Genomic DNA, 18,244 nt, shown 5'->3' on the forward strand with positions numbered 1-18,244 from the left:
ACCCTATCCTGGAGGTCAGAAGTATGGAACGGTTCTCAAATAAAATAATAATGATAAAATAAAATAAGAAAAACACGTTGTATGACGAAGGAATGAAGGTTTTGGGGGTTAAATGTTAGGAGTATTGGTTATTATTCTTGTATGGAGGGACGTTAAGGAACTCTTCTGCTGGGCGTTATCCTTATCAATTGTAATGAGAATTGGATTTTTCTCCCACTTTATTAACCTCTAACTATGAAGGTAAGTTAAGTGGATGAATTAATTCTTGAAGAATTTCAATTCTCAATCAACAATGAGTTTGATAACTCAAGAGTCACCAATTATTTAACCAAAGCCAAAAGGGGAAAAATTCTACTTGAATGAAAATAATTTGGATAAACACAGGGCATTAATAAATTAAAGAGAGCAATCATAAGTCTGAAATACTTCGAATCATATTAAATAAAATGTTCAAATCATAACATGGGAAATCATAAATTAAATTGGAAAAATAAATAAAAATAAAGAACCTGCGATTGAGAGTCACTCTAAAACTAAGAGAAATCCTAAATCCTAATCCTAAGAGAGAGGAGAGAACCTCTCTCTCTCTAAAAACTACATCTACTCCTAAAATTGTAAATTTGAGAGCCTTCTATGAATGGGTGCAGTCCCCCACTTTATAGCCTCTAATCTGTGTTTTCTGGGCCGCAAACTGGGTCAGAAACAATCCAGAATTCGCTGGTTTCGAATTTTGCCACGCTGGATTTTCGTCATTGAGACGCGGCCGCATGGACCACGCGGTCGCGTTGTCTAGCGTCAGAGAAACTCTAACATCTTGTATATCAAATCGAAGCCCCGGACGTTAGCTTTCCAACGCAACTGGAACCGCGTTGTTTGGACCTCTGTAGCTAAAGTTATAGTCGTTTGAGTGCAGAGAGGTCAGGCTGGACAGCTTAGCAATTTCTCCAACTTCTTGCATTCCTTCCACTTTTGCATGCTTCCTTTCTATCCTCTGAGCCATTCTTGCCTTATAATATCTGAAAACACTTAACACACATATCAATGCATCTAATGGTAATAAGAGAGGATTAATAATAAGCAAATATAAGATCAAAGAAGCATGTTTTCAATCAAAACACATAATTAGGAAGGATATTTAAAACCATGCAAATAGTATGAATAAGTGGGTAAAGAGTTAATAAAAACCACTCAATTGAGCACAAGGTAAACCATGAAATAGTGGTTTATCAGGCATGCTGGAGACTTCTGGATTAGCGAAGATCCTTGTTCTCGGGACTCTGTTTTGATTTTATGATTTCTCTTAGATACTTTTATCTCCATTGAATAATACAAACTATGATGACTCCTCTTAGAGGGGACTTTGGAGACTAGGTTCTCTATTTTTGTGTCCCTTTGGGTTTCCTTTGGGGTTTCCTTATTTTATTATATGTATATATTGCTATGCTCGGACCGGTTATCTTTGCATCCGGATTTGAGTTTTGATATTTCTGTTTTTGACACTCTTTTGTATATGTATAATCTCGCGTTAGCTTATCCCTGTTCGTTACGTTATCGATCGGAGTGTCACGCTTTCGAGTTACGGTTTTTGTTTACCCCTTTTTCTACAAAGGCTCCTAGTTATAATCAATCATTCATACTACTATACGTACTAAATTTTAATTCTAGAGGTCGTAATACCTTGCCATCTCGGAATTATCACTTAAGCATAAGACTCTGTATGGTAGGGTGTTACATTATGGTATCAGAGCAGTTCGTTCCTGTAGAGCCTGAGGGACGGACTGACTATGCTTCTATGCATTCTCTGTATGTGTGTTATGTGCTGTTAGTATATCTACTTGATATAATTGGCATAAACGTTCATGAGCATACATTTGGGACTTTGAAGCACTAGACTTCCGATATTGAGACTGATCAACTTAATATCAAATGTTTGGTGTGTATAAGAACCAGATGGCGCCTCGTGGATGCGGTAGAGGCCGTGGGAGAGGTCATACGAATGCTCGTGCACCAGAGATTAACCCTAATGACTCGGTGAACTTTATGACTGCGTTGGAGAACATGGCTGCTGCTATGCAAGCCACTGCTGAGGCTCTTGGTTAACAGACGAACAACCATGGTAATGACGGAGGTGGAGTTCAGGGCCCGATGACACTGGCAAACTTTTTGAAGTTTAATCCTCCTAAGTTCAAGGGAACTACTAGCCCGACTGAAGCTGATACATGGTTTCAGGCTATGGAGCGAGCACTACAAGCGCAGGTGGTGCCTGAAGGACAGCGTGTTGAGTTTGCTACCTATTTGCTCACTGGGAAAGCGTCACATTGGTGGCAAGGAGTCTGACGCCTCCTGCAGCAGGGTGATGATTATATCACCTGGGATGTCTTCCAAGAGGAGTTCTATAAGAAGTACTTTCCGACTTCTGCTAGGACGGCCAAGGAGCTTGAATTATTGTAGCTGAAGCAGGGTACTATGTCCGTATCTGAGTATATTGACAAGTTTGAGGAGCTGTTCAGATTTTCTCGTATGTGTCAAGGGACTCCGGTGGAATATGAGGAATGGAAGTGCGTTAAGTATGAAGGAGGACTCCGGAGTGATATTTTCAGCTCAGTGGGACCAATGGAGATCAGAACTTTCTCCGAGTTGGTGAACAAGTGTAGAGTTGCTAAAGAGTGCGTGAAGAAGGCGACTACTGAGAGAGGGAGTCACAAAGGATCATTCCCACAGAACCGAGGGAAGAGCTTTGCACCTAGAGGTCCACCTTTCAAGAGGGGAGGTTCTTTTAGGAGGCCCAACAACAACAACTCCCAAGGGAAAAGGTTTGGAAAGCAGCCTCAGAATGATCAAGCTTGTACTAGGTGTGGAAGTCACCATCCGGGAGAACCGTGCAAGGCCGGATGGGATTTGTGCTACAATTGTGGAAAGGCGGGGCATAGAGCCGCAAATTGTCCGGAGAAGCAGAAACAAAGTGCCGGAAAGGCACAGCAGACTAGTCGGGTGTTCACCACTTCAGCTATAGGTGCTGTGGGATCTGAGGCACTTATCCGAGGTGACTGTGAAATAGCTGGTCAAACTTTAAATGCTTTATTTGATTCGGGAGCATCGCATTCATTTATTGCATTTGAGAAAGCCCATGAGTTAGGATTAAAGATCGTAACCTTAGGTTATGACCTAAAAGTGTATAATGCTACCCATGAGGCCATGGTAACTAGGCTAGGATGCCCGAAAGTTTCGTTTAGGTTCAAGCAGCGTGATTTTGTCCATAACTTAATCTGCTTACCGATGATCGGTCTTGATCTTATCTTGGGATTGGACTGGTTATCTGAGAATCATGTCCTGCTTGATTGTTCTACAAAGTCGGTGTACTTTCTGCCGGAAGATACAGAAGGGCCGGTTGTGGTGAATAATTATTACTTGAATTTGATGATGGTGAACTGCTCCGGAATCGAATGTCAGGATATCCTGTTGTTAACCGCGGGTGTTTTGGGTGATGATCAAAGGATGGAACAGATTCCAGTGGTGTGTGAGTTTCCGGAGGTGTTTTCCGATGACATTGATGAATTTTCACCTAACCGAGAGGTCGAGTTTGCTATTGAATTGGTGCCTGGGACGGGACCAATCTCAAGTGCTCCTTATAGAATGTCACCATTAGAGATGGCCGAGCTAAAGTCTCAGTTAGAGGACTTGTTGGGTAAGAATTTTATCAGACCAAGTGTTTCCCCGTGGGGTGCTCCAGTGTTACTGGTAAAGAAGAAAGACGGGAGTATGCGGCTCTGTGTGGATTACAGGCAGCTGAACAAGGTCACGATAAAGAATAAGTACCCGTTGCCGAGGATTGATGATCTCATGGATCAGTTACAAGGAGCTAGGGTTTTCTCCAAGATTGATTTGCGATCCGGTTATCACCAGATAAGGGTGAGGGGTGAGGATATCCCTAAGACCGCTTTCAAGACTCGTTATGGTCATTACAAGTACACTGTAATGTCCTTTAGGCTGACGAACGCTCCTGCAGTATTCATGGATTACATGAATAGAGTGTTCCGTCCATTTCTGGATAAATTCGTTGTTGTCTTCACTGACGACATACTGATTTAGTCCAAGACTGAAGAAGAGCATGCGGAACACTTGAGGACCGTGTTACAGATTCTAAAGGAGAAGAAACTCTATGCGAAACTGTCTAAGTGTGAGTTTTAGAAGGATGAGGTAAAGTTTTTGGGTCATGTGGTGAGTAAGAAGGGAATAGCCGTAGATCCAGCTAAGGTGGAGGCTGTGATGGATTGGAAGCAACCAACCACAGTAACTGAGATAAGGAGTTTTCTGGGCTTAGCTGGCTATTACCGAAGATTCATCAAAGGCTTTTCGCAATTAGCCTTGCCACTGACAAAGTTAACCCGCAAAGACACACCATTTGTTTGGACTCCTGAGTGTGAGGAGAGCTTTCAGGCGTTGAAGAAAAAGTTGACCACTACACCTGTGTTGGTGTTACCTGAGCCGAACGAACCGTTTGAGGTGTACTGTGATGCCTCACTAAAGGGTCTAGGATGCGTGCTGATGCAGCATCATAATGTGGTGGCGTATGCGTCACGCCAGTTGAGACCGCATGAAGTTAGTTACCCTACGCATGATTTGGAACTCGCTGCGGTCGTGTTTGCGCTAAAGGTGTGGAGGCATTACCTCTATAGGGTTAAGTTCCAAGTCTTCTCTGATCACAAGAGCTTGAAATATCTCTTTTATCAGAAAGAGCTTAATATGAGGCAGAGAAGGTGGATGGAATTATTAAAGGACTACGATTTTGAGTTGAATTACCATCCGGGAAAGGCGAATGTAGTGGCGAATGCGTTAAGTCGGAAGTCGTTATATGCGGCTTGGATGATGCTTCAAGAGGAGAAGTTGCTCAAGAGGAGACTTCTGGATTAGCGAAGATCCTTATTCTCGGGACTCTGTTTTGATTTTATGATTTCTCTTAGATACTTTTATCTCCATTGAATAATACAAACTGTGATGACTTCTCTTAGAGGGGACTTTGGAGACTAGGTTCTCTATTTTTGTGTCCCTTTGGGTTTCCTTTGGGGTTTCCTTATTTTATTATATGTATATATTGCTATGCTCGGACCGGTTATCTTCGCATCCGGATTTGAGTTTTGATATTTCCGTTTTTGACACTCTTTTGTATATATATAATCTCGCGTTAGCTTATCCCTATTCGTTACGTTATCGATCGGAGTGTCGCGCTTTCGAGTTACGTTTTTTGTCTACCCTTTTTTCTACAAAGGCTCCTAGTTATAATCAATCATTCATACTACTATACGTACTAAATTTTAATTCTAGAGGTCGTAATACCTTGCCTTCTCAGAATTATGACTTAAGCATAAGACTCTGTATGGTAGGGTGTTACACAGAGATATGATTAATTTCGAAAAAGCGCATATCAACGTTAAAGTTAGCTGTACGGGCTTAATTCCATCCGGTACTGCATGTAAGAAAGTGAAAATTGTAAAGATGAAAAGAAAAATATTTAGAACGAAAGTCCGAACACTTATTTAAAGGTTTTGGCTCAAAATAGGGCCAACGGACGAAAAATCACAAATGGGCTCATGTTGGACCAAGTTCATACTACATATACCCACACCACACTCTTGACACACTCATTTCAGCACACATTCCCCACATTTGAGAGAGTGAGACACGAATAGAGACAAGAGAGGAAGAGAAGAACCTTAAAATTCACTATTCATCACAAACTTCAAATCCATATAACTTTCAACCGTAGCTCTGATCGAAGACCCGTTTGCGGTTATGCGTCGCTCTCGACTTCCTCTTTGATTCTATACCATTTTTAAGGTAAGTACTCCTAAGAACCTTGAGTCATTTTCGAGTTTTCTTTTATTTTTGCGTTTTGGGTATGGAGTGTTGAGATTTTTATGATTTTGATGCAATAGAGAAAGTTCTAGCATGGATTGTAGTTAGCTTCCACACAAGTTTTGAACGAGATAAGGTAAATTGACCTTTTTCTCCTTGAAACCCCCAATTTATATGAGCCTTAAGTTGAGATTTTGATGAAATTGGATTTAATAGAGTGAACTGAGTACTTGGCATTGGATTGTTGCGGAATTGAATGCTTGGGCTGCTTGCGGAGCATTTGGTGGAGGCTTAGTGCCGTTGATTGAGGTTTCGGTGTGATCGAAAAGAGAATTCAAGTGTTAAAAAACTGCCGTCAATAAGGTATGGGTCTTGATTTCGAGTAGGTATTATGTAAAATTATGTGAAAACCTAGGTTAATTGCTTTTAAGATAGTGTTAGATGATGATTGTTGATGATGGTATGGGGCTTAGTGTGTATCATTGTTTTGAATATTGTGATATGTTATGAATTTGAGAATTAAATATTTTGGTAAGTTTAATAGAAATTGATGGTGTTGTAATGTATGTATGCATGATTGATTTAATGGATATTGTGTTGAATTGGCTATGAAAAGTTTTGATGTGAAATTTTGGATCGGAGACTGTGAGAGGGTGAGGTATCTCCTACTTAGTAAATTATGGTAAATGGTGACGTCGTGTTGTGAATTGTTGATGAATTAATAAGAATTGGTTGGATATTTAATTGTTAGTTTTGGCCTGAAGATCAAAACTCCTTTCATGAATTCCACGCTAATTTATTTAGTTTCTTGATCTTTTTCTGGAGTAACCTATATTGTTAAGAAAATGAAAGAGCATGAAAGTCACTAGATTATGATACAAACCCTCGTCAAATTGATTAAGGAGCATAGTGAGATAGTCACTAGATTATGATCCCATGGCCAGTCATTGAAATTGAAAACCATTTTTTTTTTTAACTCGACCTTTAAATGTTTTTTTCTCTTTTCTTAATCTTTCTTCATCCACTATTTTGTTGATTAATTGTTGGTTAAAAAAGAAAAACTTGATTCTTATAAAAACGTTAAGACTATTAAGTAATTTATAAATTTTAGGGAGGAAAAAACTATATTTTTAGTCGAGGCAATTACATGGCACTGTATTCGATGATTTCAGAACGTTTGGACCATTAAATGGTCTCATAACAAAACATGTTTTTTAAGTTTTTTAATAACTGATAAATAGTCTTTATCTAATTTTAATTACAAATTAATCTTATATATTTTATTTAATCATAAAAACTATTTTTTATTTTATAAATTATTATTTTATCATTAATCTATTATGTTTGTTAAATAAAAACAATAACGAATTAGATCTTTCATTGATCGTAATAAACTTTTTGGCTATTCCAATCGATTAAAAGATTATATTTGATCCGTGACGTTCGTCCAGGACTGTTATATTTCTTTGAAAATCAATCGATTGGATTATCAAAACAATCAATTGAATTTCAGGTTTTCCATAACTCAATCGATTGAACTACAGGTTCTTATCACAAAACAATCGATTGAAAATTGCAAGGCAGCATGGTTTTCACAAAAATCAATTGATTGGTCATATTACCCAATCGATTGAACGATGACTAAAGTGTGGGTTTTTAATAATTCAATTGATTGCTTATACTACCCAATCGATTGAATGCTTCAAAACAACCTGAGGTCTCACAATTCAATCGATTGGTTGTGTTACCCAATCGATTGAAGTCATCAAAACAATATGAATTTGCCGAATTCAATCGATTGGTTGTGCTTCTCAGTAAATGATACATAAAAGACATATAAAATTGATTAACCATCACTTACAATTTCTAAGCACAAAAAGTCACAAGTCTATTCAAATACGTATAATATATTATCATTTATCCAAAAGAGAGAATGCATAACCAATTATCCTAAAGAAGACTGAAAGTTTGGAGTCCCATTCATTTATGCAGTCAATCATGTTTACATGCTCAAGTGAATAAGCTCAAGAAGACAATGTTATAAGAATGCAAAATTGACATCAGAGTTCCAAGATCTGAATATAGCTAAAACTAAAAGACGGACGGGATGGAATTCTTAGTGAATTAGGATCAGCCTCAATTCTTTCCATTAATATCAAGTTCTAGATATGCAAATCCACATTGTTTTGACGACTTCAATCGATTGGGTAACACAACCAATCGATTGAATTGTGAGACCTCAGGTTGTTTTGAAGCATTCAATTGATTGGGTAGTATAAGCAATTGATTGAATTATTAAAAACCCACATTTTAGTCATCGTTCAATCGATTGGGTAATATGACCAATCAATTGATTTTTGTGAAAACCATGCTGTCTTGCAATTTTCAATCGATTGTTTTGTGATAACAACTTGTAGTCCAATCGATTGAGTTATGGGAAACTTGAAATTCAATCGATTGTTTTGATAATCCAAGCGATTGATTTTTAAAGAAACACAATTTCACAGTCCTGGACGAACGTCACAGACCAAATATAATCTTTTAATCGATTGGAATAGCCAAAAAGTTTATTACGATCAATGGAAGATCTAATTCGTTATTGTTTTTGTTTTTTATTGTTAATAAACATAATAGATTAATGATAAAATAATAATTTATAAAATAAAAAATAGTTTTTATGATTAAATAAAATATATGGAGTTAATTTATAATTAAAATTAGATAAAGACTATTTATCGGTTATTAAAAAACTTAAAAAACATGTTTTGTTATGAAACCATTTAATAGTCCAAACGTTCTGGGACCATCGAATCCTTTGTCCAATTACATGTGGAAATACCGATATTGACTTTTACAAGAAACTAATAGAAAAAGTTTTAGAAATTAAAGAGAAGTACAGCAACAAAGTTTAGAACTACGGAACTAGAAATATCTGAAAGATGAAGAAAAAGAACAAGAGTTGTGCACACGAGCATATGGCTCATCAGCATCACTCATGCAGTACTTCTATGTTTTTTGATCTCGTTAACATCATACTATATTGCATTACATATATAAAACATTCATTCTGCAGCCTACAGCTAAAAAATCTAATTGTAACAACCACAGCTTAAATTGGACGAAGTAGTAACTGAAATGTAACAAATATTTTCCTTCTATACACATGTTAAGCACTTCCCTTTAATGCAGTCCTTCAAGCTAGCCATCACCAATTAAATTAAGTTGGGTTTTCTAGTACGAATTGATGCCATCATTTATACCACCGAAATGAAAAAAAAATGCATTTGTTGTGTCTTCCCTCTGCCTAAATTTCTTGTATGGTAATTAAATATAAGCCAGTTGCTAGAAGCTCAACTTCACTGTACAATTTTCCTTCTTAAAGCCCAAGTGGTCCTAAACCTGAATAATCAAATTTCAACAATGCCATTTGAGGACCAAAATTGACATAGTGAGAATGAATGATCATTTGAAATAGAAGGATTTTGATTACCTGAGGCAGCAGCCATGGGGTTTATCCTGGGAATGCGCCATATTTCCTTGCGTTCCACGACAACAGCATTAGATGTAAGAAATGCCTTCGCCACAGATGCTGCATGCTCTATGCAACATCTAACTACCTGCAGATTACAAAACTAATAACTAAGTATCAAAGATTAATTTTTCACGTGGAATTTGTTCCCGCTTCCTCCATAATTTCCACCTACTCAAGCTCCTCCTTTTCATAAAAAAAGAACTATCAAAATTATCATTATAAAATGAATAATATTAGTATGGATAGAGAACTTTAGTCAATATTTCTGATCCAGAAACCCTGTGATCACTGGCTTCATTAAATTCATACAATAAGATACTTATTTTGGCATACTGCTTTTGAATCTTATAATAATTACTTACACAGTTACACGTCATAATGAATAAAATCAATGGCAGAAATAAAAATTAACCTTTGTTGGATCCATGATTCCGGCCTTCATAAGATCCTCATAACGTTCTTTCGAAGCATTATAGCCAAAATGCGCATTATCATCCGATAAAACCTGCAACACACAAGAAGTCCCGATTCAATATCTGTTATGAGTTGAATTGACTAAAAGCTGCAGCAGACGGAAAAATCTGAGAAGAACCTTTTCCACGACGACGTTGCCATTTACACCAGCATTTTTGGCTATCATTCTAGCAGGATAGCTCAAAGATCTTTTGAAGATCTCAGCTCCAATCTGCAGATATATATATATATTCTAGATAAAATTTAAATTTCTCAAACGGACAAAAATGCGCAACATAAAGCATGCTTAGTTGGAAGGGCTTGGTATGAACCTTGTTATAGATTCTATGCTAGTTAAGATGATGGGAGACATAGCTTCATAAAGCAGATAATTACCTTTTGTTCTTCATTTTCTAGGAGGTTTTTTATGCTATCCACCTTCTGGGATAGCCTTAAGAGGCTGCAGCCGCCACCAACCACTACACCTTCCTCGATTGCTGCCTGCAATGTTTGGAGTCAGAAGTTTAGAGATTGACTAAGCACAGTATCCCATTAGGGGAATTTCTTTGGTGAAGAATGAAGTTGGATAAAAAATGGAGATTGTAACTACATTTTAAGGCAAGTGTGCATTATACATGATATTTTTATTTTTTAATATTTTTCTTATTGTAAAACAAACAATCTTCGCTATTCACCATAGTATTATCATCTCTTGTTAGATCTAAGAAATGGGAATACCTTGGTTGCATTGAGAGCATCTTCAATTCTTAGTTGTTTGTCCTTCAACTCTACTTGTGTTTGTGCTCCTACCTATGGTTTAGATTTCACGTGCTAAACTGTGAATGCACTTAGAAGCAAGAACGTTACATTCTAGATTATCAAGGTGCAAAATAAAATGTGATTCACGTTACCTGAAGAATGGCAATTCCCCCTGATAATCTTGCTATCCTTTCACTTAATATCTTCTTTTGGAAATTTTCTTCAGTGTTCTGCAAGTGTGAAATAAAATGTGTTAATCCCATTATATTGAGTAAATTACCATTTTGGCTTAAAAAAAATTAATTTTTGAAAATGGTTCTCAAACCAAAGAAATGATATTTTGTTCCTTCAAAGACTATCAAACCGAATGCAATAAATATAGAAAAACATATTTGGAAAAAGAACTTTAGAGATTAGATTTTAAAGCAGTTTTTTCTAAGCCTATTTATTTTTTAAACATAATAATTTTAAACTTTTTTTGGAAAAAATTTAAAAAAGTAGATTGGAAAAATGTTTTTGAAATTGAATTTCTTTCTCAATTTTTTATATACTTTCTAAATAATCTGTTTAAATAGTCCAACAAATGAGCCATTTTGACACTAATGAAAAAAATCGTGCATTTTATTCAATTGGAATCATATTTGGAGGGGCAACACTCATTTCTTTTTTCCAAGACTATTTTGTCAAAGATTAAATCTTTTGGGACCAATAGTTTATCCTATATATGTTAACCGTGCAATATGTTATTGTATAACTTAACACTAGTCAAATGCGATATTTTTTTATATTTCATTTTCTGCATAATGTGCTGAATCTCAAAAGCCAAAGTTCTGCATGCACCTCAACAAGGCTCCGAATTTGATCAACCCTCTTTTCGACAGCAGATCGTGTAGTCCCATCGGTAACTATTAAGGTAGAATTCTTTGTTATGACAACTTTTGTAGCAGAACCTAGCACATCCTTGCTAGCTTTTTCAAGTGTCAAACCCATATCTTCTCTGATTACAGTACCTGTAGAAAAAAAAAGTTTGAAAAGCCAACAAAGAAAAGAAGTAAAAATCAGTAGAGAATAACAGCTTTCACTTCAAGACCTGTCTTGATTTCGTAAAACTCTTACTTTTTGAAAGTAGCTCATTAAAGCTGGCTTTTTAAAAATAACTTTTAAAAGTTATAACATTTATGTTTGGTAAATCAAATTAAACATAACTTTTAGCAAGTACAAGTAGCAATAAGTGTGTTTAATAAAAGAGTTTTAAGATTTTAAAAAATCACAATAGATATAAATATAAGAGTAAATTTAGATATTTATCAATGTAAGAGGTAATATTAAACTCTTTTAATTTTGATAAACACATGTCAACTTTGAATTTAAAAAGCTCGTTCTTAAAGTATTTTTAAAAGCATTTCTATCTTTTATAAACTATAAATATAAGTACATGATTTTTTTATTTACCAAATACAAAACGTGGTATTTGTGCTTTTGAAAACACAAGCACTTCTCCAAAAAACTTTATCAATCCAAGCCTAAATTACAATGGTGCAGATGGTAACTAGTGCTTCATTTATTTGTTATTGCCTTCCCTTTTCAAGTTATAAACCAATTTCATGCAACGGCTGAGTTCATCTGTTTGAATATAACACTAGATTCTTAGTAACACAATATGATTAAGCTTCTAAGTTGAAGAACTTTTGATCTTGTACCTCCTGTCAAGATGGCAATGTCTTCTAAATAGTGCGTTTTGCGCTCGCCGAATGCTGGAGCCTTGATTGCAGCTACCTTTAGCACACCCTTGAGCTTATTTTTTATAATCGGCGCTAGAGCTTCTTGCTCAATGCTTTCTGCAACTATCATAATTGGATACTTCTCTATCACAGCGCTGTTCAATATGTTAATCATCTCCTTCGGGTTTGTGATTTTTTTGTCCACCAAAAGCAACTGTAACAAATAATTATGCACCAATATGGATGCACAAGTTAGAGAAAAAAGATTCTAACATAATATTAATGCAGAAGCACCAAATGAGTATTGGTACAAGATACAAGTATTAATACATGTCACCAATTTTTGAAGTTTATGTACATGATAGCTGTTATACCTTGCAGTTATGGAGTTCAACAGTCATCTTTCTTCGATCAGTTACAAAGTATGGCGAAAGATATCCGCGATCGAATTGCATTCCTTCCACTATCTCTAGACTATTCTCAGTGCACCTTCCTTTCTCAATTGTCACTACTCCCTTCCTTCCTACTTTATGCAGGGCCTCGGAAATCATGTTTCCAACAACATAATCATTCCCGGCGCTGACAGCAGCAACATGTGTGAGTTCATGATCCTCAACCTACAAATGCAACCAATCTTGTTGAATTCAGCAAGACTTTGAGTTTTTCCAAGTGACAAGTGACAATTGGCAGCCAGCAAAAACCATAATTAAACCAACATCTGCAACCGGATAATTTTTTTACTATGATTCTTGAAATCCCCGATTCTCCAAAACAGAACCAGAAAAGTTACATCAAGATGGAGCTTACTTCTCTTGACATCAAATTGAGTTCAGCAACAAGTGCTGCTGCTGTCTTCTCAATTCCACGAGCAATTTGAACAGGATTCATTCCAGCTGCAATAACCTACAAAAGGAAAGGGAAAAACAAGAGCACATCAATATACGACAATACCTTACAATCTGGAAGCACCAAAATTAACCAACACTTTTTTAGGTACTGGTGGGTTTGGTTGCGTTATTCACAAGTCGGAAGTGAACTAGTTGAAAGGTTACATGGGGAGGTTAGAGAATGTTAGTGTTTTCCATGCGAAGCTTCATGCTTTTCGAGAGGTTTGATTCTTGCTTCGTGAAACAGACTGTTTGGAGGCTTTCTCAATGGTGCATAGAGATCAAAGTGATGATAACATTATGAGAAACGACTTGGTGCATAAGATTCAAGAGACTATAAATTAAAATTGGAAGACCAGTATTAGCTTGGTTCAAAGAACTGCCAACTATATTGCTGATCTTATGGCTATCTCGGAGGCAGTGCACTATGTGAAATAGTTTCCGCCTTAGAATCTTATTAGCTTAGACAGGAATCCAGCCAATTAAATTTTTTTCCTTTTTTTTTTCTTTCTTCTTCTTTCATATAGTGATTCTGATTTTTAACCCTTAAAGTAAAGGGAACATCTACTCAATGTGAAGTAATTGAAGAAGAAATGATACTGATTTAGTGGTTGTGTGTGTACCTTCGTGCCCTCGGTGATTAGGCCGTGAGCAAGAACAATGGATGTAGTGGAGCCATCACCAGCAAGGTCATTGGTTTTTGCACCTGCTTGTCTTACCAATTTAACTCCAACATTCTCCAATGGGTCTTCCAATTCAATCTAAAATCACATTTGAAAATAAATAAATAAAACAAAATAAACATAAAAGAGAACATAAAACCGTGTCAAATTGTTAGACTAGAAATTCATCATAAAACTCTAGACGTTCAACTCAAACAAATTCCCATAAAAATGAAATCGATGGATAATACTGTTTTGAATAATTAAATGTAATCCGATTACTTGATATTGAAAATGATTACAAAGTATCTACATCAGCTACTCAGGGTGGTATTTAATGATTGTGAGACAAAAGTTTCCAGCCATGTGAAACCCATATATTCTCTTTCGCATTATTTTTTCAATGTTTATTGTCTATAACTATTACAAAAGTTTTACCGGTCTTTTAAAATGACGTTGCAAGTTACATGCATAAATTAAACTCAAAAGAGTTATTGTTGTTGTTAGAGGATTGCTAAAGTTATTAAATAGAATAAATGATTAAATTTATTTTTAAAAGATCACTCATTTTTAAATTAATTTTTAAAAATTTTAAGCTAGTCACATTAGTTATTCTATTGCTTATGACATTAATTACTAACATGATAAGTTTATGAAATTAGATTAAATCAATTCTAAATTGAAGATTTGATCTAGTTGTATAAATTTATTATCTTAGTAATTAATTAGAATTATTTGGTATGTGTTGTGGCTAATATGGTATTAATTAACGGGTCACGTTCATAAATTTTGATTCGTTAGCAATAAAAATGACAAAAGAACTAAAATGACAAACTTAAAATTTTTGAAGGACAAATCTTATTAAAAAAATCTTTCAAAAACTTTATATTTTCTAATAAATAAATGAATTTTTGAAAAGGAAGAAACCTCTTTGAGAACAGTTTCTCCGTCATTGACGATCTTGGGAGGTCCATACTTATTCTGGAGCACAACATTTCTGCCCTTTGGACCCAATGTAACTCCAAGCAGCTCTGCCACCATGTCCACCCCTGCCTGCATCATCTCATTTTAGTGAACCCAACAAAATCTAAACAAAATTTGTGGTGTCAAAACAACAACTACTACTATAATTATTATTATTATTATTATTATTATTACCAGAAGCTTCTTTGTAGCTGAACCATCGTGGTTAAAGTAAAGCTCTTTGGCCATAGCTCTTGGATTTAGAACAGAAGGTGTTCGGGGTCTTGGAAGTGATGAATTGGCAAAGGAGAATGCAGATATAGGTGATGGAGAACATGCCATTGCTATGGTTTAATTTACTTGGAAGCTGTGCTGTGTTGTGTTGCGATTTGTATAATGTAATACGTGCTGCAATAATTTGAACAGTGATGAAAGAAGTTTGGAGTTTGGACAATGTTGGAGCCTGGAGGCCGGATAAGAGTGGCAAGTGACACTCTAGACTCTCGAGTCGAAGAAATATCCGTAAACTCTTATCTTTGAGGAGAAAATGCGAAGAAAAAATATCTTTTGGGTTGGTTTTGGCACTATTCCGTTTCGTGGCGAAGAAAAATTTATATATGCGGAATTTTCAGAAAAATGGGATTTATTTGCGATTTTTCAAAATATGAGAGATCGACCTAATTTGAGTTTGGGAAATATTTTTGGTGGGAAAAGCTGGACTTTGGTGAACTAGGTAGAAATATTCCTAATATTTAGAGTTTTGAAACTCCTTTACATTATCAATATGATAATCGTGTGTTAGCATAATATTTTAAGAGGTATTCTATTAATTGAGTTTTTATCGTATATTGATAACATCCTTAAACAATTAATACCAAAAAATTATATTTTTTTAAAAAAGATTTTTTAATTTAATAAAACAACTTTAATTATTTAAAGAGTAAAGTATTATTTTTGTTCTCAACGTTTGAGATAAGTTTCAAAATTGTCCCTAATATTTAAATTGTCCTATTTAAGTTCCTGATGTTTTAAAATTGGCTCGATGTTGTCCAGCCGTTAGGAATCTGTTAACAGAATTGATGACGAGACAAAATTGAAACGATTTTGAAATGTTAGGGACGTAAATAGGACAAAAACGTTGGGGACAAAAATAATATATAGAAATAAATTTTAATTTTATCCTTCAATAATATCAATTTTTTACGGTACATAGTTATTCAATTATTTTTTAATCACATCTAAGTAAATTACACTTAATTATATTAATTTCATTCTAAGTAAATTTATTTTTTTATAATTTTACTTTTAAAGATTTTTACTCTTAAACGTTAAAGAATTTCGACACATTAGAGACAAAAAGTACAATTTATATTATACTTTATTGTATATGTATCATTTTTTCTTTTTCGTAAGTTGATGTACTAGTCATTTTATAAAAATTTCATGATGAGTAAAAATCTTTAAGAGTAAAATTATAAAACAAAAATAAATTTATTTAGAATAAAAGTAATGTGATTAAGTTTAATTTACTTAGATGTGGTTAAAAAATAATTGAATAACGATGTACCATAAAAAATTGATATTATTAAAAGATAAAATTAAAATTTAATTTTATGTATCGTTTTTGTCCCCCAACATTTTCGTCTTATTTAAGTCCCTAACGTTTTAAAATCGTCTCAATTTTGTCCCACGCCAATTCTGTTAACAGATCCCTAACGGTAGGACAACATTGAGCCAATTTTAAAATATTAGGGACTTAAAGCCGTTGCGGACAGAAATCAAATAGCATCAGGGAATCAATACGGAACCACTGAAGACAAGCGGCAGCGTCGGCCGAAGGCAAGACCCATACGCCTGAGAGTAAACCTCTTGAAACCGAGGTGGAGCAAGCGTCGCCGATCACTGGAAGGCTTGAATCTAGTACAGAGGAAAGATTACATGTGACCAAAGAGGAGCAAAGATGACTGCGGAACCAGAACGTTGAGAAACAAACCGTGTCAAAAGTTTTTCTACAGATCCCAATCTTGCTTTAAGGGTGCACGAACTACAGTAACGAAGGAGATGGTATTAGACGTTGGGTGGAGTAGGATTTTCAAGTCTCTATTTGTGTTGGACTGGGTGACTGGCCTTAACAAAAAAAATTAACATTTTAATTTTTATTAAATAACATTAATACTAAAAAAAATTGGTCTTTTAAAATTTATCCTAAACATGATATTTTAATTTTTTAATATTAAATTCAAAATTTTAAATTTAAACTATTAATGTAAATAATAATAAATAAAACACTAAAATTTATTTAGTTAAAAGAGAATATAATACTTTTACTTGAGTGTTTAAGAATGAGCCTTATTATTTGTTAAAAAAGAGTATCTTGTTACTAAAATTCTGATTAATCTATTTTACGGTTTCTCTTATTTCTCTATTTAATTTCTTTTTTTTTTCATACTATCCCTCAATATTGAAATTACTGCAAAATAAAACTATTCATCAATTAGTTAAAAATAATCAAGTATTTAACTTTCTACAGAAAATATTTCAAACTCGCACATAATAAAATTTTTTATACTTGAATTACACGTATAATACGTGGTTAATATCATGTATATACTAATCTCCTTACGAGATACCTATATACAAATTAAACATTTATATGCTTGTATTAATAGTTTTGTCAAAAAAAAAAATTTCTTTTCTAGAATTTATATCAATATAAACTGTATAAAAATAGGTGGTTCATTTTTTAGTTGGATATATCTTGTACCGTTCTTGTCAGTATGTCATATTTAATACATATTTTAAAGGCATTTATAATATAAAAAATAGTACAAAACTAAAAATAAATAGTTGTAATAACATGAATATACTTTTAAGATTGAACATATAAAAATTTATCAAAACACCGTCATACATATAGCCTTACATATAGCCTTAGAGAGTTAGAGTAAATATCATTTTGATATTTGCATTTTGTTAACAATTAATATATGTTTTCTTTTTATTTTGTTTTGATGTTTTGTTTTCTTATGTATTAATAGTATTTTTGTTTTCAAAAATACGCTTCACTTATTCTTTTTTATCTCTTACTTTGGCTAGATGTCAGGTTATTAGGAAACTTAAAATCAATCTAAAAAAATTACTAAATAACATTTAATTAGTAAAAAAAGAAAGATAGTAGTTGAATAATTCTGAATGAAATTATTAATGAAGAATTTAGTTATATATTAGGATAGAAAAATGAGAATGAAAAATAGTATGAAACAAAATAAAAGAAAGAAAAAGTTAAAGTAATTAACAATAAAGTAACAATATAATGGAGTATGTATATACACTTATATACTATAATGTAATCTCTTTGTTTTACGATAATTTCAAAACAAAAAGAATGTATATTAATATAAAAATAAATCTTAT

General features: G+C 34.3%; 1 protein-coding gene and 1 long non-coding RNA gene across 2 annotated transcripts; one reads left to right on the forward strand and one right to left on the reverse strand.

Annotated features, from left to right (window-relative positions):
- LOC107641966 lies at positions 5,778-6,603 on the forward strand. Its single transcript, XR_002363296.1, has 3 exons — positions 5,778-5,835; positions 5,934-5,989; positions 6,070-6,603. It is a non-coding gene; the product is annotated as an uncharacterized LOC107641966 (long non-coding RNA).
- Positions 8,761-15,411, reverse strand: LOC107643757 (chaperonin 60 subunit beta 4, chloroplastic). The gene is made up of 14 exons (XM_016347487.2): positions 15,026-15,411; positions 14,795-14,920; positions 13,829-13,966; positions 13,126-13,221; positions 12,693-12,935; positions 12,298-12,532; positions 11,438-11,607; positions 10,750-10,827; positions 10,577-10,648; positions 10,235-10,339; positions 9,978-10,070; positions 9,798-9,890; positions 9,344-9,470; positions 8,761-9,252 (listed from the first exon to the last, which is right to left on the reverse strand). Exons 1-14 carry the CDS (start codon positions 15,170-15,172, stop codon positions 9,230-9,232), a joined length of 1,746 nt encoding a protein of 581 aa, XP_016202973.1. The 5' UTR covers positions 15,173-15,411; the 3' UTR covers positions 8,761-9,229.

Source organism: Arachis ipaensis, chromosome B05 (assembly GCF_000816755.2).
Source record: "Arachis ipaensis cultivar K30076 chromosome B05, Araip1.1, whole genome shotgun sequence".
NCBI lineage: Eukaryota > Viridiplantae > Streptophyta > Magnoliopsida > Fabales > Fabaceae > Arachis > Arachis ipaensis.